Genomic DNA, 27087 nt, shown 5'->3' on the forward strand with positions numbered 1-27087 from the left:
TTCCTGGGGTCAGATGGATGGCTCAGAGCATGAAGGAGGGAAAAGGAGAGTGCATGAAGCTCCTGCTTACTCTGCTTATTAGGCAGGTCTGACATCCACACATGGTCCTCTGGGCCTTAAAGGAATATCCTGGGAGCTCAGACCTGGTTCTGAGTTGGTGGGAAGTGGCCTCCTGGCAGTCTGCATTGCCTTTTCCCAGCGTAACTTCAGAGTGCCTGATCTTACCGGAAGCACCCCAGTCTCTGTATTTTTTATATATGTCCTGTAAATGTCTTGTCTTTTTTTTTTCTTTTTGTTTCCTCCAGAAATGAGAAGAAATATATAAGCAGATACTGGAAAGAAGTGGAAGTTGGAGACTTCGTGCAGCTTCGCTGCAATGAAATTATACCTGCTGACATATTGCTGCTCTCCTCAAGTGATCCCGATGGGCTGTGCCATATAGAAACAGCCAACCTGGATGGTGAAACTAACTTAAAACAAAGACAGGTGGTGAGGCGGTTCTTAGAGCTGGTAAGTCATCATTCCTAATTCTCATTTAAGATAAGAATTTGTTTCAGGTAAGTAAACTGTTCACCAGTCTGCTCCACACCAGCTAAATGTGCTTGTTCTAGAAGTGCTAATGAATTGCGGTTATGGTTGTCATTAAAATACTAGCACTTGCCAACAGCTGACTTCATCATAATATCAGAAGTTTTACCATAATTTTCCCCTGAATTTGAATGGGAAATATTTGGGGCAATTGTGTGCGGTTGGAAAATGTTGGGGGTTTTCAATGGCTTCTATTGTAGCTTGATTTTTGAACACACATTTTAACTGCCCGTGAGAAGATATTTAAATATAAACAACTACTTTTCCTGCCTGCAAAACCAGATCAGTTTCAATTAGGAATTTTGCCTGAAACTTCATGTTGCAGAATAACCCTCTAGTACTTGGAGCACTTAATCTTTTAAGATTTAAAGGGGCAGCATACATGCATTCTGGAGGTGTCTGTGCTGAAAATCTGTTTTACTGCTCTCTCACTCTGCTTATCTCTCCTCAACAGCACTATTTTGAAACAAAGTAAAATCCAGATCAGTTACTGTCAGCAGAATTAGAGGAAATTACCTGAAGTTTTACTTGCTTTAATAATCGTGTTGAAATAGTATTTATTTGTATGCCCTTCTCTCCAAACCCTCTTGCCAGCTAGCCAGTTTCCTGTATTTTGTCAGGAAAAAAATATTTTCTAAAACTCAGTTAAATATTTTTTCCTAGTAACTCTTCTCATTTGAGAGATTTTGCAAACAGTGGGAGCTGCTGCCCTTACCTCTGTTATCAAAGATAGCTACAGAAGCCTATAGTCATACTGAGGTAGATCAACATTAATGAAGTTGCAATCCAACCAACAGGATAAAAATCAATGTGCCTTCCAAATAATTCTTTATGGTAGATAGAGCCTTTCTCTGAATAGCTTATGAAAATGTAAGATAAAGACTTGTTTAATCATCAGTGATTTCCACATAGAATTTAGACATAATACAGTAGCTACTGCCACAGCAAGAAGCTTAATCAGCTACAGGCCAAATGTTTCAAAAACTCTGATTGTTTCAAAGAAGCTAATTAAATTTCTTCTCAAATGTCCCCTCCTGTTCCCACTGAGAGGAAATTTCTCCCAGTGAGTAGAGTTCCAGGGAGGTACTCAGTTGATGTGTCCCAGCTCTCTGCCAACCCAGACTTCATACGTGACCTCAGGAACATTATGTAAAACAGAAACTACAGTTTGCATATAGGCTATTGAATACCAGGATGTTTTTGTGTTGTGGGTATAGTTATAAGCTAGGGGCATGTCCCAGGTCTATCTTAAAGGAAGATCCATGAAGGCACAAGTTCTTCCCCTCATTCACAGTGGATGGCTGGATTTTTGTGATTCAGTACCCTCTGACACACAGCAGGAGGTGTTGGTAAACACAGTGAAAGGAATCAATGTGTGCAAATACAGATCATCACAAGACTGGCTTTCAAAAACTTTGCTGCCCAGAGGAGTCCCTTGTACTGTGTCAGGGCAACGAAGCTGGTGGGGGGCCTGGAGCACAAATCTGATGAGGAGTGCCTGAGAGAACTGGGGCTGTTCAGCCTGGAGAAAAGGAGGCTGAGGGAAGACCTTATCGCTGTCTACAACTGCATGAAAGGAAGTTGTAGCATGGAGGGTGTTGGTCTTTTCTCCCAAGTAACAAGTGATAAGACAAGAGGAAATGGCCTCAAGTTGTGCCAGGGAAGGTTTAGGTTGCATATTAAGAAAAATTTCTTCACTAAAAGGGTTGTCAGGCATTGGAACAGGCTGCCCAGGGAAGTGGTGAAGTCACCATCTCTGGAGTTGCTTAAAAGATGTGTAGATGAGGTTCTTAGGGACATGGTTTAATGCTAGAGTTAGGTTAATGGTTGGACTCGATGATCTTGAGGATCTCTTCCAACCAAAATGATTCTATGATTCTAGGGTCCTCATCTTCCCTGGCAGCAGATTCACTATTCAGAATGGGAAGTGTGATTCCTGGAAGCTGGTGGGCTGAGAGAGGACCTGCCAATCCTACAGACCCCCTGGCTCGTGCGAGCTGTGACCCCTAGATGTTTACCTGGGCCACCAGTTGTTGAGTGTCTCCACCCAGTAAACACGGGCATTAATACAGCAAGAAAACTGGGAGTACCCTGCAATCTCATGTTTGGCCTTCTCACTGAAGTTTAAATTGCTCATCTAAACCAAGCAGCTGAAGACTTCAAGTCTGGGTTTTGTGCAGTTTGGCAAGACCTGTCACCTCTAGACTGTTGTGTGGAAGTGAGTGTCAGTGTCATTTCCTCCTCAAACAGGTTAAAGGTTATCCAAGACTGAATTTGGCCTCATTAGGGAAGAAGGCTGAAGAAACAGTGACTACCTAGGGAGTGAAAGCTGCGTTTGTGTGCCAAGCAGCTCAGCACATCAGGGTGTATGTGGAACGGCTTGCTCAGCATACCCTACTTTACTGAGGAAATCAGTGATGGTATAGATAACTTTCAGTCAGCTTTGTAGGCACTTAACGAGCTTTGCATTTCCAGCCCATCCTCCTTCTGTATTTTAGTTCTCTGTATTATGATATGGAACTTTTCTATGGAGAAGTATGCTCCAAAATATATGGGTAAATAATTTTTAAAAATAAATTTTAGATCCCAAGATGCCTAGCTGCAATAGCAGTGGGATCCATAATAAATCTTCAGGTGTTAAACTGGGGTCAGTGACAGAAAACTCATTCATTCCAATGAAAACAGAACTAGTCCCCAAGAAGTCCAGTATTGAAAGAGAGCTTGTAAGAAAACCACATGTGACTACCTCCCCTCTCTTAAAATAGCTGAGAAAGCAGGAAATATCCAAGCCTGGGTTCCTGCGTCAACTAAGTTGTAGGCAAAGTGCACACCTGCAAGTACCAAGACCTCAGCAGCTGCAGCATCCCAGTACCTCTCTGTCACAGCATCCCGTAAGTTACGTAGCAGAATACTTTCCATCCTCATTAAAGTCCTGGCCAAAACCTGTCTGAGCACGCTGGTAATTGATGCAGCAGTATTAGCTTCCTCACCCCACAGTAGTGGGGATAAGCTCTCCCCTGGTTCTTGCAGGTGTCGCCCTGCTACAAGACACTCAGCAGGGGGATAGAGGGAGCTGCTTGGGAAATGTTGGATGAAGAGTAGGCCCACAGACAAGTAGTATGGAATAGCAAGGTAATACCCATTCTTTGGAGTGAAGTTCAGTTCCTATCTGGATGTGTTATAAGTAGCCACAACTGGAGAGAAGTTATTGTTAGGTATTGTAAAGTACTTTGTAAGACCAAAATTTTCTTGCACCAAATGCTGACTATCCCTTTACCAAACCTCAGAAAAGTTTGTTCCCAAATCTCTTATAGGACCTGCATCCCAGTTTGTTCATGCATTGGACAGGAGTTGTATTTACATTTTTATGTTACCATTCTACTCAGCAGAATGACTCTCAGTTATGTTTGTAGCTGTTTGGTTCTGTGTCATTCTGCAGCCCTGTTGTTCAAGCAGGAAAACAAACAAATAGATTATGTAGTCTTGACCCTCTCTTTCCCACACTGCTAAGCTCTTCTTCCACCCTCCTTCCAGAATGACGTGACTGGTCATGTGGTAAATCATAGGACAAAAACCAGGGATTTTTTTGGAAGCGTTTTCTTAAAATATCAGCTGCCCATAGCTGTCTTTGAATAATGTCTCTGTAGCAGTTTCTGAAGCATTTGAAAGAAGCTGTGTTACAAAGCTTGGCCTTTCTGTTTTTCTTATATGAACTGATAGATTCCAAGCATGTGCCTGTGAAGCAGGTTGATGAAGGATAGCTATTTCTGTACCTGTCACTCTGCTGGGCATGGGAAAGAAGGGTTGGGGTTAGGAACAGTTGTTTTAAGCACTTTCACGCTCTCATTATTCTGTTCCTGCCCTGTGCCCACCCATGCAATTTACGATCCCATGGGTCTGCGCTGAGCTGCTTGTCATAGGGAGCCTGGTCGCCAATTTAGAGCGGCTGAAGTGGGTTGTGGGCTGGGATGTCCTCTTGCACGGCAGCACCCTCTCCAAATGGCCTCTCCAGAGGCCAGCAAGCCCAGCACTGTTATGATGTGTACAGCTGTCCTCTGGAAGGTCCTTTGTGTCTCTCTTCGGCATTAACAGCATGTAAGGCCCATAGTCTCAGAAAGCAAAAGGTCTTAGTTTCCCTTTCCAGACTTTTGCTCAGAAAAGTACCTTTCTGATCTCTTTTTAGCCTGACTCAAAGCAGCAATAAGCAATTATAGAAGCAGTTCTGTATCCTTGTATCCAGTGCTTTGCAGGCATACTCTAAACATATGCTCAGAAGATCCAAGATCAGCATTTGTGGGCTTGGATTGGATCTCTCTGTGAATTCCAAGAAGCTATTTTCCTTTATAGTGCAAGTGACCAGAAATATTGCTTATTTTAGTGCTGCTTTGTTTTGTCTGTGTAATTTATAGTAGACTGGGATCGGAGTGCTTGTTAGCTTTGTGTGTAAATGATTGTGATCTGTCTTACACAAATGTGTACTTTCTGTACACAATTCTACAACCTGTAGATACACAAGCTGTGAGAAGAGTCACTGGTATATTCCTCTGTGGCTTGTACATCTGAAGATACCAATTTTAATGTATACCTTGTTGTTGTACATTTACAATAGCCAGTCAAGAAAAAAAAAAAACACTCACTGAGTAGTTTTAAAAAAAAAAAAAAAAGGAACCAGGAGATTTTTCAAGGGCCTTGACATTTTTTTCCTCTGAGGCTTTAAATACTGTGGTCTTGTTATCCAGCTACAGGATATGCTAGAAATGTTTCAAATAGTCAGAAACATACTTCTGTGTGGCTTGTTTTAAAGTCAAAATGATAGTGGACTGTCTTCACACTGAAAGATGGATCAGATCCGTGTGTGCAGCACGACCTGCTGCCAGGCGCAGCTGGCAGAAAGCACTGTGCTGAATTCCCCTGGGAGTGATCTAACGGTGTCAGCAGTCATCAGGGAGCATCTCTTGGAAAACAAAACAAAACACAACACAACACAAAACACCAGTTTCCTTCTAATATCTAACCCACCCACAGCAGCCATTTCTGGTGTGCTGGATCTGATAGGAGACGCTGTTGGCAGGAGGAATCAATGTGTTTTCTGTGCTCCTCTGCAGGCTGCTGTGCCACCACACCCTCCACAGTTGCTTATGGAATGTTTTCCATCCATCGGAGACGTTGTGTCAGCCGCTCTTCAGAGAGCGGATAAGCAGATGCAGCTTGGGCTGCAAAAGCTCAAAACTCCCTTTCAGGTTTCATAAACTTGATTTAGGATATTTTGATAGTATTAATCTAGACTCATGAAAAAACATTTACATTTTCTTGCTGCCTTATAGTACGAAACAAACAAAATACTCCACTGTTTTGACTCAGTATGCCTTTTAACAAAATCCACAAAGACTCACTGTGAATTCTGGAGCAGCTTATGGTTTATTAACCGCTGGCTATGTCCTGGATGTTTCTGTGGAAATCTTTAGTTCAGCTGAAAGCTAAGCTAAATCTAGCAGCTGCCACCCCTCTGAGAAGGTGCATGTATCCCTCTGAGAGCTGATGGGAGTAGGGGATGAATTTTTTTTCCCTCTCATTTTCTCCTAAGAGCAGACATTTGTTCCAAACAAGCTTGTACTAGCATGATTAAACACGTTCAGATAAGCCTTGCAAATGACTTCGTGGCTTCTTATTTAATTTGTCTAAAAAGCACATCGAATTTGGTGTCTCTCTGTTTGGGAGGGTTCATTTGCATGCAGACTAGCACCAAAATAATACATCAGTCTGATTTCCTCACAAGTCAGTATGTGAACCTTTCTGGAAAATGTATAAACTCTGAGTCTATGCTTCTTGCAGGCACATTTGCTCATCTGTCCCAGTCTGGAAGCTGGCCCAAATTGGCAGATCCAGATTTCATTCCAGCCCTACCTGTTCTTGCACAGTGCTGGAACCATCATGGGTACAGCTGGATTTATAGGAACAGTTTCACAGCTCTGTATTCCAAGCATTAAGCCATTTATACCATCTCTCTTATTTCCCTGTGAGTCCTAGGCAGAAACTGGTCCAGAAGAGAAGACAAGGCTGCTTTCTAGAAGGGCAGCACTGTGAGCCTGACTGTTGGTGGCTGCAGGCTGCTCTATGCATGAAGCACTTTGGGAAGGGCAACTCATGCTAATTGCACAAAAATAACTCACAGGACAGCCTAGGTATCTCAGTGTAGATGTTCTTTTTTCATTCAGTTCTTCTCCCTAAAAATAAAAGGGAGGGGGTTGGCGCAGAGGAAAGAAAGCAATTTTCAAATTTCAGTTTAGCCTAAACTGAGCTAAGATTTCTTGCAATTTCTTCTGCAGCCATCTACATTGGTTACACCAGCCCAGTTGGTGGGAACAGCTGAAGTTAAACCAGCACAACTCCCAGGCAGATTAGTTTTCAACTCACATGCTGATATGAACTACTTATCTCAAAAGAATCTGATTGAGTCTTCTGAAGCAACACAAGAATTGGCATAGGTATACTCTCCCTGTCACTCCTTGCCCCACTGATAGCCTCAGGCTATCATCCACCTGAAATTAGTGGTAACAGCACACAATTGTAATCAAGTAGGTGTGAACTAGTCAGCATATTCAGTGTTGTTTAGTCTGTAAGTACTTCAGCAGGCTACAGTCAGGCCACAAGAACAGTGAATGTCCCTCCAGCATCTTATGGAGGTTATCCCTTCTGCCTTTCTTTTTTTTGCAGTATTTTGAGAAGGTTCACAAAGCTAGGAAAAGTGGCTCAAAAATTCCAGATACGCACATGTTAAAACAGCAGATTAGTACTCCATCCCACACGTTCCCAAAATTAGGTTTCCCTGAGGGAAAAGGGAGTTAAAAACAAAACAAAACAAACAAGCAAAAGAAGACAATGTTTTTTCCCCTATGCACTGCCAGAATATTAAATTAAAAACTATTTTTTTTTTTTTTTAGTTTTAAAGTTTAGCTGAAGATTTTAGTGAAACAAGTCTTTTAAGAAGACTTGTGTTTGTCAGTACAAAATGTGAACAAGTCCCACCCCGTGAAGACCTTTATCTGAGGTGATGCCTTGAATGTTCAGGAGATTTCTTTGATGAGGGTTGAATCGCTGTGAAAAGCTGTACACCTTTGTTGTTGTATGGTTTTTTTTGATAGTAACACATTCAGAGAAGACTTGCACGGAAACTGTGGACGTGTCTGGTTAAAGAGGAGGCAACTCGTGTTTTTCTAACAGAGACACAAGTGTGTAGCAGCTGCGTGCGAAACAGCTTGGTGCAGAGCAGTACCCAAGTCAGTGCTGTGGCAAACTTTTGTGCAAGCTACATGCACCATAGGAGGACTGAGAACTACTTTTCACTCTACCATTTTACTGTGGCATTTAGTCAGCATTCTCGCTCTGGGAGGTATGGGGAAATAAAAACCTCAAGAACTGATGGTTCACTTCCTCCTTGGTCAGCTCTGAGAGAGGTTATCATCTCTTTCTAGTTTCCATTGTGCAGGTGTCCGGGCCGCAAGTTTGACTGTGGAGAGAGCTTCGTTAGGGGAACAAATAATTTGAATAACCGTAAGAGAAAATTTTTGATATCTTAGTCTAATCATTGAGGGAGGGGAAAGAGTAGTTCCTAGGAGTGCTTGAGTACTTGGTTTTTACCATTGTTTGAACATATGATAGGTTAAATGGGCTAAATTGATGAATATGAATTTGAATGTCTTGGCTGTGGCAGTCCCTCCCATCTCTAGGGTAGTCCTTCCAGTGCTGATTGAACAATGGTAAAGCCACCTAAGGAAATGTTGTATGACAGTGCTTGTGCTGCATCTGACCTCTAGAAAGGTGGGACATTTTTTTCTCTGTATAGCCCAGCATCTTTCCATTCTGTTCTTTTCCTCTGAAAAAGCATTAGAAAACAAGGTAGCATTTCAGGCCTGTAGGGAAAATAAAATCCTATACTGTTTTCCTATTACACAGAAGTAAACATTTGCATTTAAAGCAAGTTAAGAGACATTTTCATTTTTTTTTTTCCCATGACTTTTCTGATCTCCTAGCCTAATTCAGTTTTACTGAACAAAAGTTTATTTCAAGAACTGTCTATTCCTTAGCCATACATTGGCCTGTCAGCTGGGAACATGACATAACAGGAAATTAGATTTTGTCATATAACAGTGAAAACTCCTGATTTTAGGGCCAGGATTTTTGATCTGGAAACTCATCACGCTATATTTGTCTCTGATACCACAACCCCAGTTGGCAGTATCAGTGGTTAGGAAAGGATGGAAGGGTCTTCTTTTCCAGAGCAGGAGGGTTCATGGTATTAAGCCACATGTAACCCCAGCATAATGGTATGGTCTCACTTTCCTTTGAAAGCACTGAGGTGGAGAAGAGGTCTGCTTTTCTGCCAGAAAAGGCAGAGCAAAAAATGGGGAACTCCTGTATTTATCTCAACATCCACGATGTGAACCTTCATCTCACTTCTGTTTCCCCCACCTGCTACCCTCCAAGTCTTTTACGCATTTTAGTACTGATAAGGTCACAGAGGCCAGTAGAAATTTGCATTAAAATGTTACTTACATGGGAAGTGGCTGGCTATATGTCTTAAAACTGTTATTTCAATAAACTCATGAAAATTTCCATTCACTGGTTAGACTCTGGTTCATGCTTCTAAGCTCTGCTATGACTCTGTGGTGGTCAGGAATTTTACATATGTCTGTGTGCCTGAGAGAGAGAAAACCATGATTGTCCTGTAGGTACATGGCTGAAGAAGATACAGTTAACACAGAATTGTAGTGCTTATACTTCCATTTGATTTTGAATTAAAATCATCAGTAGAGAGATTTTTATGAGATTTTTAGGCCTCAGTGCTAATATACTAGCTCAGCTTTCTAAATGACACAGTAATGAACAATTTTATGTCAAAGCAGGGAACACTTAGCCTTTTGGCTTCTAAGAGGAAGATAATTTTACATTTAACATACAACATGGTTAGAAAGCACATGGAAGTTGTCATGAGCATTTACCAGCGTCTACTTAAATTTTCCAAGTTTGTTTGCTTATTATATTTTTGGCTTGACTTAATTAAATACCAGATTCAAAAACATGTCCCAGATGGCTAAGTATACTCATACCTGTAGAGCAGTGTGGCCCGCATGTCTAAGATCACAGGAATCTGACTGACAGGCTGTTGCAGTGTAAGAGGAAGGACTAAAAATGGCTTTGTCTTACTATTAACTCTATGGAGATGGTTCTTGTCAGCTATTGAGCAACAAAAAGCAAATGGAACATCTGCTGCTGCTCCACAATAAACTGTTTCAGCATTCTTTGTTTCAGGTTGCAGAATAAATAACTGATAATGACATATAAGAAAAATGACACAAACTGTTTTATTCAATTATGTTCTCCCTGATGGTCTTATTCCTGACATTTGTTCTCATTGGTTGCGCTTCCACATCACACATTTATTGGAATTCGTATAGTAGTGAGTGTTTTGTGTAGGAATCACAGAAACACAAAGTGGATTGTGTTTAAAGATCACCTAGTCCAGCCCTCCAGTCATGGGCAGAGACATCTTTCACTAGACCAGGTTGCTAAAAGCGCCTTCCAACTCGACCTTGAACACTTCAGTGATGGGGCATCCACAGTTTCTCTGGGCAGCCTGTCTCAGTGTCTTACCACCCTTGTGGTGAAAAATTAATCCTTATATCCAATCTAAATTTACTCTCAGTTTCAAACTGTTGCCCTTTATCCTGTCAGTGCAGGCCTTGGCAAAAAGTCTCTCTCTGTCTTTCTTACAGGCCCCCTCTATATACTGAAAGGCCACAATAAGGTCTCCCCAGGGTCTTCTCCAAGCTGAACAACCCCAACTCTCTCAACCTTTCTTCACAGGAGAGGTATTCCAGCCCTTGAATCATTTTCATGGCCCTCCTCTGGCCCCTCTCCAACAGGTCCATGTCTTCTTGTACTGAGGGCCCCAGAGCTGGACGCAGGACTCCAGGTGGGGTGTCACCAGAGCAGAGCAGAGGAGCAGAATCACCTCCCTTGACCTGCTGGGTATAGTCCTTTTGAGTATCTTGCAGCCCAAGATATGATTGGCCTTCTGGGCTGCAAGTTCACATTCCTGGCACATATCCATTTTTTTCATCCGCCAGTATCCCGAAGTCCTCCTCTGCAGGGCTGCTCAGAACCCATCGATCCCCCAGTCTGTATTGATATTGGGGGTTTCCCCGACCAAGGTGCAGGACCTTGCACGTGGCCTTGTTGAACTTCATGAAATTCACAGGGGTCCACTCCTCAAGCCTCTCAGGGTCTCTCTGGATGGCATCCCATCCCTCAGGCATGTCAACGACACCACTCAGCTTAGTGTCATCTGCAAACTTGCTGAGTGTGCACTTGATCCGACTGTTTATGTCATTCATGAAGATGCTAAACAGTACTGATGCCAGTACAGATCCTTGAGGGACACCACATCGAGCCATTGAGTGTAACTCTTTAGACATGGCCATCCAACCAATTCCTTGTCCATCTAACTGCCTGTCCATCAAGCCCTTATCTCTCCTATTGAGCAGCAAGAATGTTGTGGAGAAATGTATCAAAGGCTTTGCAGAAATCCAGGTAGATGACATCTGCCCCAAGGAGAAGCTAGCTGGTGGGGGAAGCTTCCACAGGAGTAACAGAGTCTGCTCTTCTGCTATGTTCTGATTCAACAGATCATATGCATGTATGTTTTAACTCCACACTTAACTGAACAAGGCATACGGGTTACTGAAGACACTATGCAGGAACTTCGTAACTATCATGTGCACCTGAAGCATGAATCTGGCTGGAGTGCTGAATAGGGAGGCAAACCTCAATCCCTACCCCAGCAATACATGTTCCTCCTCCTCAGCTCATTTCCCAGCTCTGCTGTACGGTTTTGGAACTGACAAGGCCACCATGAATTTCTTTTTATAAGATCTATGCTATCAGCTGGTGTCTGAAAAGAAATCACCTTTGAAGCCCTTGGGTTTTTGAAAAGGTATTTTTCACTTTACTACTGGAGTCTGCAGCATGTTGATTGAAAAGGAACTTGTTCAGTAAAACAGATAGTAGATGAGAATAGACAGAGCAAAGAGCAAAGCTCTAGCCCAAAGTGTTCTGCAGCCATCCCAACTTCTCCCATGTAGCCTGCATGCCAACCGCAGCCCTGCTGCCATCAAGTCGACTGTTGGTCTTCAGAGCCACCCCTCCACCCTCTCCTCAGGGCAAGGAGGACAGTACAGGAACAACTGAGATCAAGGAGAGGAGGACACACTCTGAATCCCTTGTTTGCCCTCAGAGCATTAGTGTGGCAGGCATGTGATGGTGAGTGTTGGTACAAGATGCAATTCCAAGTGAAGATGGCATGCTAGTGTCCAGCTTGGCGAGTTTTTACTTGGTTATATAGCCTTCTCATGCTAGAGATGCTTGTGGAAAGGCTGATAAACCTGTGACAGTGCTGATATGAATGCTGCCCTTTAATATTTGGGATAAATGTGTCTTTTCATTTGTACTGCTTCTTCTCCACTGTGCTCTCCTGCATCTGGCAGGGGCTGGAGTCTCTCAGTTCCTTGTGTGGTTGCTGTGTATTATGGGTTTCCCTCACATCCTAGAAATGTTTCTTAAACATAATGCCTTGCAAGGTTAAGCTGCTTTTATCCAGATTCCCAGTCCTCAGGTTGAGATGGACTCACAAAGCTTTGGTGTGTTTAGCTGTGTCGTCACGCTAGAGCCACTACTGTCAGGTTTTACCATTCGTAAGGAAAAGCCTTCGTTACCAGCCACTCTGTCTCCTGTCAGGACTCTGGTGTTCTGGTTTTTATTTGTGGAATGATGTGAACAAGGTGTTTGGCATTTCCCTCTTCTTCTTGAAGGCTCTTAGTCCTTCTCATTCCCATTTCTTCTGTCAGAACTTCATCCCACACTAAGTCAGACTGGCCAGCAGCCCAGACTAGAGCAGGAGTAGGCCACGGTATGTTCAGAAGCTGACCTGAGATATTAGGCTACTCAATGAAAATAACCATGCCGTGCCTCTGCCACTAATCAAGTAACGTTTTCTTCCAGTCATTACAAAATGCAGCAGAAAGACTGCTAGAAATCTCTCTAGAAAGGGGAAGGCTCTGGAGAGTGGGAAGGATTGCGTCTCACTAAGTCTCTGAATATAAACCAAAAAGCCTCTGGAAGGTCAGTGTGAGTTGTAGGCAGAATTTTGTGAGCCCTTGAGAGGCTTGGTCTGGTCTGTGGTTTAGTTGAAGCACTGAGCTAATGCTGAGGTTGATTCCTACAGATTAGGAACCTGTTCATTTATTTCAGTGGCTGGCTTTTGGGACAGGCAGATGCCACTTTCCTAGTTGTCTGGATCTGTGTCCATATTTCAGCCTTGACATGTTCTGTTCCCTTGCTACTCACCAGCGTGACTATAGTTGGTGAACTGTTTCATTCACACCACTGTAATAATCCCAAGGGACATCAGAACTTGCACGTGTATTTTTAGCATTGTTGACATTTTTTTGGTACTTTTGTCCTGTGATGGACTAACAGCAGTTTCTTCAGCTGTCTCTCATAAAATGACTGAGGTCTTTCTTGGCCTTGCAAATAAGACATTTCTTTTCCTGCAGGCTGGATATTGCGCTATTCCCTCATGTTATTTTCTGCAAAGGGGAAGGCTTTTACTTAGGTCAGCCAGAGGAAGATCAGCCCGTTAACATGTATTTGGCTTGCTCAGCTGTTCCAATGTTTCTGAATACTGAACATCTCTGTTCCATTTAAACAAACAGTACTGAAAAAAATCCAATTATAGTACTAGTTGTCAGTGTGGAAAACAAAGCTATTAAATTCTGATGTACAGCTGGATCTATTTAGCTCCTAAATAGCATAGATCAAACTGTTTCTTCCTTTTCTTGTGAATTAGGGGCACAGATAAATTCTGCTAGAGAGACTAATGCAGTTTAGACATTAAAACATTTCCCTCTTTTAGTATATAAACAGTCTGCGTGCTTTGAATACATAAAATCAATATGTAATTCCAGTTGCACATTAATAAAAGGTCAGATTAATTTTATATGGTAAATGCAGAGTACTGCTACATAAAGCAATAATAGGACGGACCAATGCATTAGGGGGATGCGTTCTTGTTGCACTTAAAAGCTTTTAAACTGGAAAACTATTTTTCTGGCTGAGGCAGATTTGTGTCTATTAAATATTTCCTTTGAATTGTCCCCATGACTCCATTTCTCCCTTTTTGTTTCCTCTAGAAATACACACCAAAACTAATCCCAGAGCCCTTATCCAGCAGTCGTGGTACAGGGAGAAGTCTGGATAAGATCCCCTGCGTAGCCAGTAAACACAAAGTGATAAGCGGGTGACCGTCCCAGTACCCCAAGGGCATCCTGGGGAGCTCATGCTGTCCTATTGGAAGGAAGGACTGAACATTAAACTCTGGTTTCTGTAGCAGTAAAGTAGGGCAGATGAATAAAGGAAAACATTTTATTAACTATGCATTATTAATATCACTAGCAGGCTGTTAAATCACCCATACAACACACATTTAATGAAGGGGAATATGTTGTTTGAACACTGTGTAATTGTCAAACTAACTCATTTGGCAGAGCAGCGTGTTTTGCTTCTTGAGCTATGACAGTTTCGTGAGGTTGCCAGCAGAGCTGGAAAGGTTGGCATTTCACTGCAGAGATTCAGAATGATCTTACAGCTGAAGCTCCAAAGTCATGTTGGAGAGAGCTAAATTCAGTCTCTTTTTTCTGTGACAGATCTCTATAGTTCCTTAATCCATCTACGTGTTGGTTTCCCACCCTGTAAAACAGGCATATTAACATTTTCTTCCCTTTTTAGGATATAAGTTTTTCAGAGGGTGTTACATCAGTAGTCACCTGAGAAATAAGGGACAGGGAGTTATTTTAAGGAAAACTTTAAAGAAAACACCTTTCCGTTATGGTTTCTTCTGTGTACATTTGTGCTTCCCCCAGAGACAAAGCCCAATTGTTGCAGACCTAAGTTGTTGTTTTGAATGGAACTCTTTATCAGGTTTAATAGCAAGAGCATTGTTATGACCTAGTAACAAAACCCTCCACATCTGCAATTTAACTTAAATTTGAAATTCAGCTTTGAATGAATCAATACGTAGCAGATTTGTGCAATCTGTCTGAGTCGGCTCCCATAAGGAAAATAAGCCTTCCTTAGAGTAAGAATTAATTTCCCTAAGTTTTAAGAAATGGGAAGAAGTAGAATTTATGGATAGGGTATTAAATATTTTCCTAGCAAAAAGACTCCCAAATAAGTGAAATACATTCTGTGAAATCCCTGAATACAAAAAATACCTAACATAAGTATCATTGTGTGTCTTTTTGACAAGTTTCAACCTTTCAGAAGTAATTACAAGTTCCTGACTTTTGTCAGTGCTTTTTCAGAGGAAGGCAGTGAACTAAGGCTATTTTGGTAAATTCAAAATCTGAAGTCCGATGTTTGAGGAAAGGCAGGTTCTTATAATTGAAATAAATCCCCCCCTTTTTTTTTCTTTTATTTTTTTTTTCATTTTGATATGACATAATATGGCAGAAAGTGAAGCAAGAAGTGGTCTTCACTCCTCTGTCGTATCTTGTGCATCATTTCATGCCACAGAAACTTTCAAGACCTGTTTTTAAAATGCTATTGGTCGTAAAGAATTCTTACCACTAGAGTGAAGTGGATAACATTTAGCACTGAAGGCTTCTGAACACAGCATATGAACAACTACAATACGGGGATATCCATGAATTTTTCTATGCATTCATGGTTGACAAAAATATGTATTTCTTTATTTCTCTATGCCTGAAACTCTTAAACCACATGGGAAGAAATGATTGAAACCTCTGTTTCACATCTTTCAAGATCATGTTATGACTTACCCACAGAAAAATAATTGCATTGGTGTCATGGTGGTCACAGCAACAGGTTCCTGGTGTTTGCCTAGGCCATGCAGCATTGGACAAGGCACACCCCCAGTTTTACCTTCTCATCCCCTGGTTGTAGGCCTGTGGGTTTTTAGGCAGCGTTTACCAACCATCCAGCCATTCCCTACATTCTTCAGAGCAAATGTAACCAGGCATAATTTGTGGTTTTACTCTTTGAAGTAATTTGCATCCTATTGCCAGGGTTCATGCAGTATAGCTGGGGAGCCCTGTTGTAGAGTGACACTGCTGTGATTCCATGATGGTGATGATAAATTTAAACCCAAAATGGGGAACAACATCTGTCTGAAAGACCAGCAGCTAAGCAAATTGGAGCCCTATGGATGATGCTTATATCCATGCTTACTGTGTTGAAAAAGCAGGGGCAATACCTAACAATTGGAAAAGACTGAAGGAACTCATTTTTTTAGAGCCTGAAATTTCTAAGGTAGTGTGAAAAGAATCACAGAATCACAGAAGCAGAATCATTTAGGTTGGAAAAGACCTTTAAGATCATCAAGTTCAACTCTTAACCTATCACTGCTTGACAACCCTTTCTGTGAAGAGATTTCTCCTAATGTCCAATCTAAACTTCCCCTGGCACAACTTGAGGATATTTTGTCTTGTCTTATCGCTTGTTACTTGTGAGAAGAGACCAACACTCACCTTGCTACAACCTGTTTTCAAGTAGTTGTAGAAGGCGGTGAAACCTCCTTTTCTCCAGGCTAAACAGACCCAGTTCCCTCAGCTGCTTCTCATCGGACTTGTGCTCCACGCCCCTCACCAACTTCATCACCCTTCTCTGCACTCTCTCCAGCACCTCAGTGTCTTTCTTGCAGTGAGTGGCCCAAAACTGAACACAGGATTCGAGGTGGGGCCTCACTAGTGCTGAGTACAGGGGGATGATCACTGCCACAGTCCTGCTGACCACACTATTCCCGATACAATCGAGGATGCTGTTGGCCTTTTCGGCCACCTGGGCACACTGCTGCGCCCACTAGCATGGACAGTGGGGTTTACACTAGTCACATTTTCTCAAAACAACACGAACCATGGATTCAGTTCCTTTTTCAGCTTCATGAAAGACACATCTGTGTTTCTGAACTCCTAGATATCATCCATCTCTCATACTGGAGTTCTTTCAAAGAGAATTTGAAATTGATTGGCCTGGAGGGAGAGAGGTCAAGTGGGAATATGATTGTGTGCAGCCTTGGAGTGTTAATACAGAATTCAAAACTTCTGAGTTCTAGTGCCTATTTTTTTTTTCTCTTAAAGTAATTGGATTTGCTTGATTTGGCTTAGATTGACATATATGGTGCTTATACTGGCTTTTTTCAAAGCCAGCACTCACTGAAAGTAGTATAATCATTTTTGGCTCTTCTTTTAGATTTCTGGTTTCTCCAAGTGACCTTTATGTATCCTTTCAAGCGCATTTTTTCTGTAACATCTTAACAATGACCAGTCTGTGCTCCAGATTAAACACTACCTAGTACTAAGAACTCTGCCTAAAGCATAAGCAAGATATTTTGCTTCACCTACATTTTACATGGACTCATTTTTAGAACTAGTGATGGCAATTAAAATTTACATTGTAGCAAAGGGAGAACACATTGTTTAACAGAAAATTCTGACTGACCTGAAGAGAATTTAGCCCTGGCCTTTGCTATCCAGCAGTTCTGTGAAATACTGTAGGGAACTTACTTGCAATCAGGGAAATCTCTCCCAGGTTTGTATCAACCAGAAGGTCAGTTATTCAAAGCACCAAGTGCACAAGGCAGAAGTTTGGGAGACATGCAAAGGTACTGTATAACAAATATGACACCATTACATACCTTCAGAAAAGAAAAAAAAATGCCTCTGCTGCTTTTTGTGAGCAGCCTGGTTTTGTTGCTGTGCAATACAAGGCTGTGAAAACACAAAATAAGTCAAGTTTTTAGGAAAATTAGGCACTGGAAAGCCTCAATTCAGATTGTAGTCTGTCTAGAAATGGAGCCTTTCATCCCTCTTGAGCCTGGGACAGCCTTAATGCCCAGCAGTTCTGTAAGTGGGAATTAAGGCAGTGAAAATCAGGTACATCAGATAACTGCTGCTCATAAATCTGGGAAGTTTAGGTTTTGACTGTATTTTAATCATATTTTCTGTGTCATAACAGTGATGCAAAAAATCAGTGTAAGAGAAAAGTTAAAGATAGTGGTGGAGAATTTTGTTTTTCACAGGCTTTTACCCAGAAAACTGCACAAATCATTTGTGCACTGTAAAAGCAACACTTTTGTCTTTAACTTTTGTCTAGCTGTAGTTTCTCTTAGCTGTTAATACATGAGAACCTCGTCGCAGTTGATGTTTCATTTGGTGATGAAGTGTGGGTATCAGCATAAAACAGGAACAGAACTTTGATCACTATGAAATCTTGTGTTAACTTTGTGCTTCTTTATAACCACTGAAAGCAGTCACACGCAGGCAGTGTTTAACATATTTGTTCATTCATTTACCAAAAGGCATTTTCACATCAAAATAGTGTCATCAGCTGTAATTCATCATGTATATCTATACTTCCATCTCACAGGGAAGAAATTGAGCTATTTGATTTATTAATAAACCAAAGAGCTTTTTCCATAAATCAGAATTCAACAGCTTTGTTAGCTTACGTAAACTACTATTCTAATTGGATTTTTTCCCCTCCCAGATATTATCTAGTTAAAGACCATAATCACATATTTCAAGTTAATTGTAATGGAACACAAATACAGAGACAGTTAGATTTAATGATAAGGGAGTCAGTTCATAAACTGAGTCATAAATTAAAAGAATCCAACAAACAGAGGAGAAAGACTGTGTTGCATGGTGGTGATGGGGAAGTCAGGTAGGTTTAGTCCTCCCTGATCTTGACTACATTTTTATTTTTTGTGAAGACTTTAGCTATAGATTTTAAGTAGATTTTTTCTTATTCTTTGTAAAGTTGTTGGCTTTGCTGGCAGGCACTGAGCAGAAAGGAGATTCAGTCTGCAAACTTCCACTTGCTCTAGAAGTTACTGCATCTGTACAGCACTGAAACCATGCTCTCCCTGCTGAGTTCTGCAGCCATAGAAAACCTCCATTAAATTACGCTGGGTTTTGTTATTAGGTGTATCTAGGATTCCCTCAAGCTCATCCATCAAAGATGCTAAGATTTCTTTATTTTCTTTTTTTTCGGACAACTGAATGAAAATTTGTGCTAAATTAACTGTTTTACATATAATACGTTATAATACAAAGACCAAAAAAAGTGTTTCCCATTCTAGTATATTATTTTCCTTCCAATTTACAAGTGCAATTTGAACTACAGTGGTGACTCTTTAACACAGTACTTAGGCAGACAAACAGTATATTATTGAAATACCTTGAGCAACATTTGTAGATAATTTTTCCTGTACGTTTGTTTTTTTTTTTCCTGCAAGGAACATACTGGAAAAGAAGATCATGTTCTGAGGCAGCAGGGCAGGAGTTACGTAGGCAGCACAGGCTCTCCCAGCACAAGAAGCTTTGCTGTGACTTGGGAGAACTTCACCTTCTTCAACAAGCCCAAGCAAAGCCAGCTGCCTGGTGGCACTGGCTGCCCATGAAGTGTCTCTGTAACATGAACCTTAAACTGCTGGAGGCAAGGACACAGGCAGAGCGTGCAGTTCAGGAGCTGTAGTAACAGATTATAGATGTCAAGGGCTGAGAGCTTCGTGGTGTCTGCTCCAGCCAGTGATTCCTTCCTTGAGGCTACTGGTGCTTGTGCCTCTCTGAAGGGAGCAGCCAAGGAACTAGGGTCAAAGGGGGCAAACATGTGGCTTTACGCTATCTGCCCCATTCTACAGACTGATGATGTCTTAGGTGCCTCTGTAGAACTAGGTGCTTCTGAGCGTTCCCAGCATCAAACTTCAGTCACCTAGAAAAATTTAAGGCTGAGAAGAAGAAACATCTAGTGAGCTTAAATACCAACAGCATTTGGTGCTGAGAAGATCATGTGGATTTCTTACTAAGGTTCAGATAATGGACTGCCAACTTCAACATATTATAATTTAGTGAGTCTGATTTTTAGCACAGCAATCTTCTTTGTTCAGAGCTGTCTTTTGCTTTTATTTTCCTCCTGCTCCCCTTGTTTACAAGCTGAATTCTGCACGTAAAAGTGATTCTTTCCTCCAGTGGGCTGTAGCTGTCTCTAAGTGACAGCCCGTCTTCATGGTTCTCTTTATCATCTCTTGTTTCTCAAAAATACAGGAAAGGTTTCCTTAAGTGTCAGGTGTGGGTGGTTTGAATTGTCTCCTATATACTGTAAGCCTGTCTTCCAGGTGTAGCTGGTAGAAAAATTAAGGAGGGTGTTGCTGGTGATGCTGGCAGATCCTCTAGTTTCTTTTATTTAAAATCTAGTTTCTTTCACCTCTTCTGAGTAGAATCAATATAAAAAAAAAAAAAAAAACAAACACACACACACCAAAGAAAAAACCAAAACACAACAAAAACAAAGACAGACACCCATGTTTCAGAGAAGCTGGCAATAGGACTCTCCTTTGGTTACTTATTTTCAGTCAGCTATTCCCATAGCACCTTCTAGGAAGCAGTAGTTGGAGTCTGAAGCTGCTCAGCAAAGCCATTATAAAACATAACATTTGCAGTGTTACCACTGTTGAAAGCTTAACAATATGATAATTCACCGTTGGTTCTTTCATTCAAGTGGTGTGCAAAACAGTTTTCTAAAGGTAGTCCTCATCGATGGAGACAGCAGCACCAGGACTGAGTATCTGATTTCACTGTGTAGTTTGTTTGGTCTGACAAAGAAGGGAGAACCATGATTTTTATTTAACAAATCAAGTAATTATGCTGTGATAGGACGTTTTTCCTCAGACACAACAAGGTGCTAACTACAGGTAAACATATATAGTCAGCAAAAATACCAGCTTCGGACTAATGAGCTAGACAATTAAGAAGGTTTAAAACTGTTAATTAGGAAAAGGTTATTCTGCTATATGTATCTAACTTACTGTAGTAGATTAATTTATCTGTGTTGGCGTAAAGCAATTAAGAAGTCTTGCTAATATTTCACAAGCTCATATTAGCTTTTTCATAATTGGCAGTCTATCGACTTATATTGTCCTAGTTTTTCGGTAGCTTTGCTGAACATGAAGTATAGTGATACTATTGAATATTTTGAGCCTTCCCAGATAAATTTCATTTTTCCACTCCGGACCAAATTCAGTTGTCTTCTGGCCTTGGTGTCTTTTGTCTAATACATTTAGAAACTCATGTTCTTCCACTTGCAGAAAAAAAGTCATTCTTGTAAGGGAGATTTTGGAAGAAATCTAAAACAATTTTGGTTCCCAAGTCCCTTAGATTTTCAGTGTCAGTTGTCAGTGACATTCATTTGATTGCCTTTGGAAAAAAAATGGGCTTTTATATGCTACGAAAACTAGAAAATAAAGTGATTTTGGGTATAATTTTCAAGTCCTTGCCCTAATTTAACACTTTTATTATTCCAGGATTCAGAATTTGACCCCCTGAAGTTCACCAGTGACATTGAATGCGAGAAACCAAACAATGACTTAAGTAGGTTTCGAGGTTACATGTGAGTATTTCATATACTTAAGTATACACTCCCCTTCTCTAATATGCAATAAAATAAATGCTGTTTTGTTTTGGGCTGTGTTCTGTAGGTTGCATCATCATCATATCTAAATATGGCTGCATCTTTAAGTCTCTTTTAGAAGATCCTCACTTCAGAGTGAGATGGTGCCTCATGTTTCCATTCTTTAGGATGGATTTAGTTGTTAGCCTTGATCGGTTTACACTCCAGAAACAAATGCATGAAGCAGTGCAGTTACAGACACTTGTCCCTTTCCTTCCCTCCATAGATCAAAAAACTCCATCTGGAAATGGGAGGAAATAGAAAACCAGTGCAAGAAAGCCAACAAACAAACACAATCTGTTGTACACTGTTTTTTTGAAGATGGGTCTGTTTGATGTTCCTTTTAATATAAGGGTAATTGAGGAAAATCAGAAGGCAAAACTGGTATTTCTTCAGCTATGGCACCATCCTTTCCTCTCATTCAGACAAAATACAGTTGTCTCACACAGTGGGTGTCCTTGTACATTACCAGGCAGAATCACCTGTGGCCATTTGACTTAATTCTAAACAAACAGAACCACATTACGAAGATGCTGGTCTCTGGCCCATTAGTCCTGCTCTGAAGCAAAAGTTTTAGGATGTGCAAAGCACTTTGCTTCTAACATAGCTGGGACTGCAGGGTGCAGGCACGCCAACAGTGGTGACTTAGGAGATGCACTCTTGTATGACTTATTTTTCTACAGTCCATAACCAAATGGAGAGTGAGAGGCCGGGATATTTAATGAATTATTTGTTATGCATATTGATTAGGAGCGATAAGCAGTATTCAATTGCATAAATGGCACAAGGTAAACTGCTGCAGTTTTTTTGTAGTGATGCTATTTACCACCTCAGTTCCTGCTCTCAGATGTCACAGATTGTGTAGAGTATACTGCCAACTGGTATAAATCAGGTTAGTTGTAGTGTGGGAAAATGTGTTCCTTTATTTAGCAGCATAAAGCTGTACAGTTCATTTAAAGATAAAAGTTTAGTATTAGACGTTACTGTATGAGGGTGTGTAACTGTCTACATTAATAGAGAGCCTGCTCTGCTGCAGAAATGACATTTCCACATATGGAAATGGAAAGTTTGGCAACTTTTCTAGCATATTTCTATGTATGTGAATCTTTGTCCCCAAAATATTAAGCAGAGGTTGGATACTGTAGAAGATATGCACAAATTTTTCTTTCATTATATATTTACTTATGTACTCCATGTGGAAAATACCTGTAGCATATAAGTTACAGAACCATTTGAATTATATAGCAGGTAACATGGTAGTACCTTTTGGAAGACTGTTGTTCAATATTGATTCTATCTAATCTTCTTCATATTTTAATGTTTTGCAAATGATGTGAATGTATTTTGACACAGCAGAAAGCCAAGACATGAGTTTTGAATCTGGCAGAAAGCATCAGGTGATTTCCAGGTCTCTCAGTTATGCTACAGGAGATTAACATGTAAAGGACCATGGCGTATTTGAAGAAAAGAGCAGGGACCAACCCCTCAACAAATAAACAGTCCGTCTCCTAAATTATCAAGGGAGAAAGCTTTTTTTTTCCCCTCTCTTTTTAGATCTTCATTAGTATCACAAAATCATGGGTCTATATCAGATCATCCATTAGCAAGATGAATAGTAATTAGCACATCTGAATTGAAACATGTCATTGCGATGTCAAACTCAGATCTTAACTCTTGTTCAAAATCTTACCACTAGTCAGTGCTTGAAATAAAGGTTTGAGTAGCTCCCAGCTGATATTATAACAGCTAACCTGAAAAGAAATGTTACTGAGATATTTAAATAGGGATGATATGAAACAGACTTTCAAGAGATCCATATGTAAAAGCTGTGCTGTCAAAGTTTGCCTGATGTTTTGACCACTTACCACAGTATCACAGTATCACAATATGTTTGAGATTGGAAGGGACCTCAGAAGATCATCTAGTCCAATCCCCCTGCCAGAACAGGAACACCTAGATGAGGTTACACAGGAACATGTCCAGGTGGGTTTTGAATGTCTCCAGAGTAGGAGACTCCACGACCCCTGCGGGCAGCCTGTTCCAGTGCTCTGTCACCCTCACTGAGAAGAAGTTTTTTCTCAAATTTAAGTGGAATCTCTTGTGATCCAACTTGATCCCATTACCCCTTGTCCTATAATTGCTTGCCACGGAGAAAAGCCTGGCTCCATCCTCATGGCACTCACCTTTTATATACTTATAGACACTAATAAGGTCCCCCCTTAGTCTCCTCTTCTCCAAACTAAAGAGACCCAGCTCCCTCAGCCTTTCTTCATAAGGGAGATGCTCCACTCCTTTCATCATCTTGGCTGCCCTACGCTGGACTCTCCCCAGCAGTTCCCTGTCCTTCTTGAACTGAGGGGCCCAGAACTGGACACAATACTCCAGGTGTGGTCTCACCAGGGCACAGTAGAGGGGAAGGAGAACCTCTCTTGACTTACTAACCACCCCCCTTCTAATTCACCCCAGGATGCCATTGGCCTTCCTGGCCACAAGGGCACAGTGCTGGCTCATGATCATCCTGCTCTCCACCAGGACCCCCAGGTCCCTTTCCCCTACACTGCTCTCTGTAAATATGTAATTTCTTAACCTATACTGGAACCTGGAGTTGTTCCTGCCGAGATGCAGGACTCTGCACTTTCACTTGTTAAATTTCATCAGGTTATTCCCCACCCAACTCTCCAGCCTGTCCAGATCCCACTGGATGGCAGCACAGCCTTCTGGCGTGTCAGCCACTCCTCCCAGCTTGGTGTCATCAGCAAACTTAGTAGGTTACCAGTTTTGACTATTTTTTTTTTTCTATTTGAAACATGAATAACTCCTTTGATTCTAATATCTGTGCTGACAAATTTTTCAGGGAATACAAATATTTGTGTGTCTGTGTGTCTGTGTGTGTTGTAAACATGTAAAATTCTGTTCCCCACAGTTACTTGGAAATGTGATCACTATTGGTAACCAATGTAGCACAGGCAGGACAGGGTAAAAGGAGACAGATAACAAAAAAATCACAAAAATATTTCAAAATGCATTGAAACAGCCATGGCTCTACTCTACATCTGTAAAAGTGTAGTGTACACATTACTATATATGACTTCTTCAATAATGTTGGCACAATCTGCATTGAGCACACTCTGGATGTGCAGACAGACAGGCAGGCTACGGGTTCTACTCAGGTGTTTGCTTTAATACTGTTTTGCAGTTTCTGCATCCTCTGCATTCCTTCATTTTTATTTCCCCTCTAAGAAGACTTCTGTGTAAGAATAGAATAAAACCTAACATGCCCTTTGCCTGTATAGGTCTAGCTAGATTATGTGCCATATACATGGCAAACATTCACAAATCCCATGCCAGGTTCCAAAAATATCAAATTTGGCTTTTAAATCTTGTTTCTAGATTTCTGTATATGAGCAAGGGAAAAGGAAAAGCAGTAGTTGGCATTCTGTCTTTTCAGCTTTTTTCTGAAAGTAAAAATTTTATTATTAGACAAGAACTGAAAACTTCATCTGATCATACCAAAATAAATAGAGCAAGAAATAATAATAATAATAATTACTATAATTATTATTATAATTATAATTATATGAATACATATGTTCATTTCTAATTCAAAGTTTGTCATAACAAAACCAAATTCATATAAAATCATGTTACAACTTTTTAAAGAAAAAAATGTATGAATGTATACAGCGATGTCTCTTTCATGTGCTACAGTGACACCACCTTTCCTGAAAAAAAAAAAAAAGAAAAAAAAATAAGAACAATAAAGACTAAGTTTCATCAGAATTGAGAGTCAGGGAGGTTATGACTAATGGTGTGCACTGAGACTATGTTTAAGATTGTTGAATATTTTCTTTCGGAGTGTCAAGCCTAGGAAAGTAATGCCAGCTCTACCGTTTCCTTTGTAAGACACTCGAGTAACCAGAGAGTGAAAGAAAATACTCTCTTTGAATACAGTTTTGATATGTCACCTTGCTATTTAATGCCAGTAAACACATTACTAGGAAAAATACAGTCAAAGGCTGAATTGGGCCACCATCGGACTTTATTTTGTGTTGCCGTCTTAAACAAGGAGGCTTATTTCTACACAAACACTTTCAGAGCGCCGTAGCGAAGTAGTAGCTAAATGCATCTCTATTCTGCCCACTTCTTCTAATTCATGGTGCGTGTGTATTTTAAATGTTTAGATACTGCATATTTGCGGTGTCATCCACCTGAGAAATTGCAGAGAAGTGCGTGTTGCACCTGCGCTCCCCAGCGCCTTTCCTCACTGTCTGGCCTTCACGTTCCGGGTGTCGCAGCGGCTTCTGCCGGCCACTGCTTTAAATACTGACAGAGAAAAGTTTCCTTCTTTGCCTCCAAAGTTACACTGGCCTGAATCCAGAAAGCAGAGAAAAACAGAGTGTTCAGACTGTGTAACAAGCTTAAGGTTTATAACTTTGCAAGGCTAGAAATGGGATCTAAGCCATCTCTCCACTGGGACATAAAGTTATAGCCTTAGCAGGTTTTTTATCTAAGTGAGCAGTTGTATCTAACTCTAGTTTCCATTATTTTTCAATCCAGACCTTGGTGTCTGTAATTTTTTCTTCCTTTTATCATCAGTGCCCAGTCGCCTTATATGTATGTTCTGTTACTGAGTCACTGGGAGTGAGTGCAGACAAGGAAACAAATGAGTTTCCTCCAGCCCCTGCCAGCTTCTTCCTCCCAAGGTTTTTATTTCATTCATGTTTCCTAAAGGTCTGGTGAGCAACAGGTGAGTCAAATGACTTCATCTGGATATGGAAAAGTAAAAAGCAGTACTAAATGCATGTAGGGATGAGTTGTGGTGAGAAGGCTTAGGCCGTGCGTGCGGACAGTAGATTGAGGTCTTGGCACCTACAGGTTAACTTCAGATGCGGCACCATTGCTTTGGAGCAGTTGTATAAGCTAAGATATAAAGACCATACATTTAATTCTACAGAAAAAATACAGAAGTAATTGTATATAGAGGTTGTCGTGTACAGCATGCCTGTCACAGTCCACTGTTACTGTGAAGTGTAAAAAATTATGAAGGCTATAAAATCATACACCAAAGCAGTCACTTCTTAAGTAGGTTTATCTTTAAAAAGTCTTATTTATTAACAGAGATCATAACCATTGTTTGGAGACTTTATTGGAAATTCAAACTAACCTCCTTATGATTTTTAAGAAAGGCTAATGTAGAATTCAGCCTTAAAAAGCAGAGGAATGGCAGAATCCTACTAGTAGTGTAATTTGTATAATATGGAATCATTAAGAAATTATTTCTCATAGCTTAGGCTCAGACAAATTTGGGTAATTCTCCAGCTGGCAATCAGTAAGACAATAAATTGAAGCAGAAATGTTACTATTTTCCATTTTTCTCATGTGTTTTGGTGCTAGTCAACAAGAATCATCAGGGTGCAGGCCATTTTGTCTTTCTTAGGCTCAGTGAGACACTTCTGATGCTGGACACGTGCTGTAGGTTTGGCCCACGTATTTCTAGCAAGCATTTGTCCGGTATGTTTGTATATCCAACAGCAACTGGTACTGCTCCAGCTGGGCTGCTGCGTGTCTGAGATTCTGGGGTAGGTATTCTCAGTTTTCAAAATCTGCCAGAGAATCTTCCCAGGAGGAAGATCTAAGGAAATACTTCACCATCAGGTTGACAAAAGGTCTTAAATTGTGAACGTGTTTCCTGGACTTGTTATATTACAGAGTAAGTATGATTTACCAAGCTTAACATTTTGACAAGCTGTGCTCTGTTCTGTTTTTAAATTTTCTGCAGTGTACATAGAAGTGGAAAAAAGGATGGACTGTTCAAAGAAAATCTTTTGTTGCGTGGATGTACCATTAGAAATACAGAAGAAGTTGCAGGAATAGTAATCTATGCAGGTAAAGGCTGGTTTTCCATCTGACTTTTTATAA

The 27087-nt window shown here is 40.8% G+C and overlaps 1 protein-coding gene across 1 annotated transcript in view; it reads left to right on the forward strand.

Moving 5' to 3' along the window:
* The window catches only part of ATP10A (ATPase phospholipid transporting 10A (putative)), a 112842-nt gene that overhangs the window by 42316 nt on the left and 43439 nt on the right, over nt 1-27087 (forward strand). The window contains exons 2-4 of the mRNA XM_065854375.2: nt 306-510; nt 21023-21108; nt 26948-27054. Coding sequence (XP_065710447.2) covers nt 306-510; nt 21023-21108; nt 26948-27054 — 398 coding nt within the window. The remainder of the gene's footprint in view (nt 1-305; nt 511-21022; nt 21109-26947; nt 27055-27087) is intronic.

The sequence above is a fragment of the Patagioenas fasciata genome, chromosome 1 (assembly GCF_037038585.1).
Source record: "Patagioenas fasciata isolate bPatFas1 chromosome 1, bPatFas1.hap1, whole genome shotgun sequence".
Taxonomy (NCBI): Eukaryota; Metazoa; Chordata; class Aves; order Columbiformes; family Columbidae; genus Patagioenas; species Patagioenas fasciata.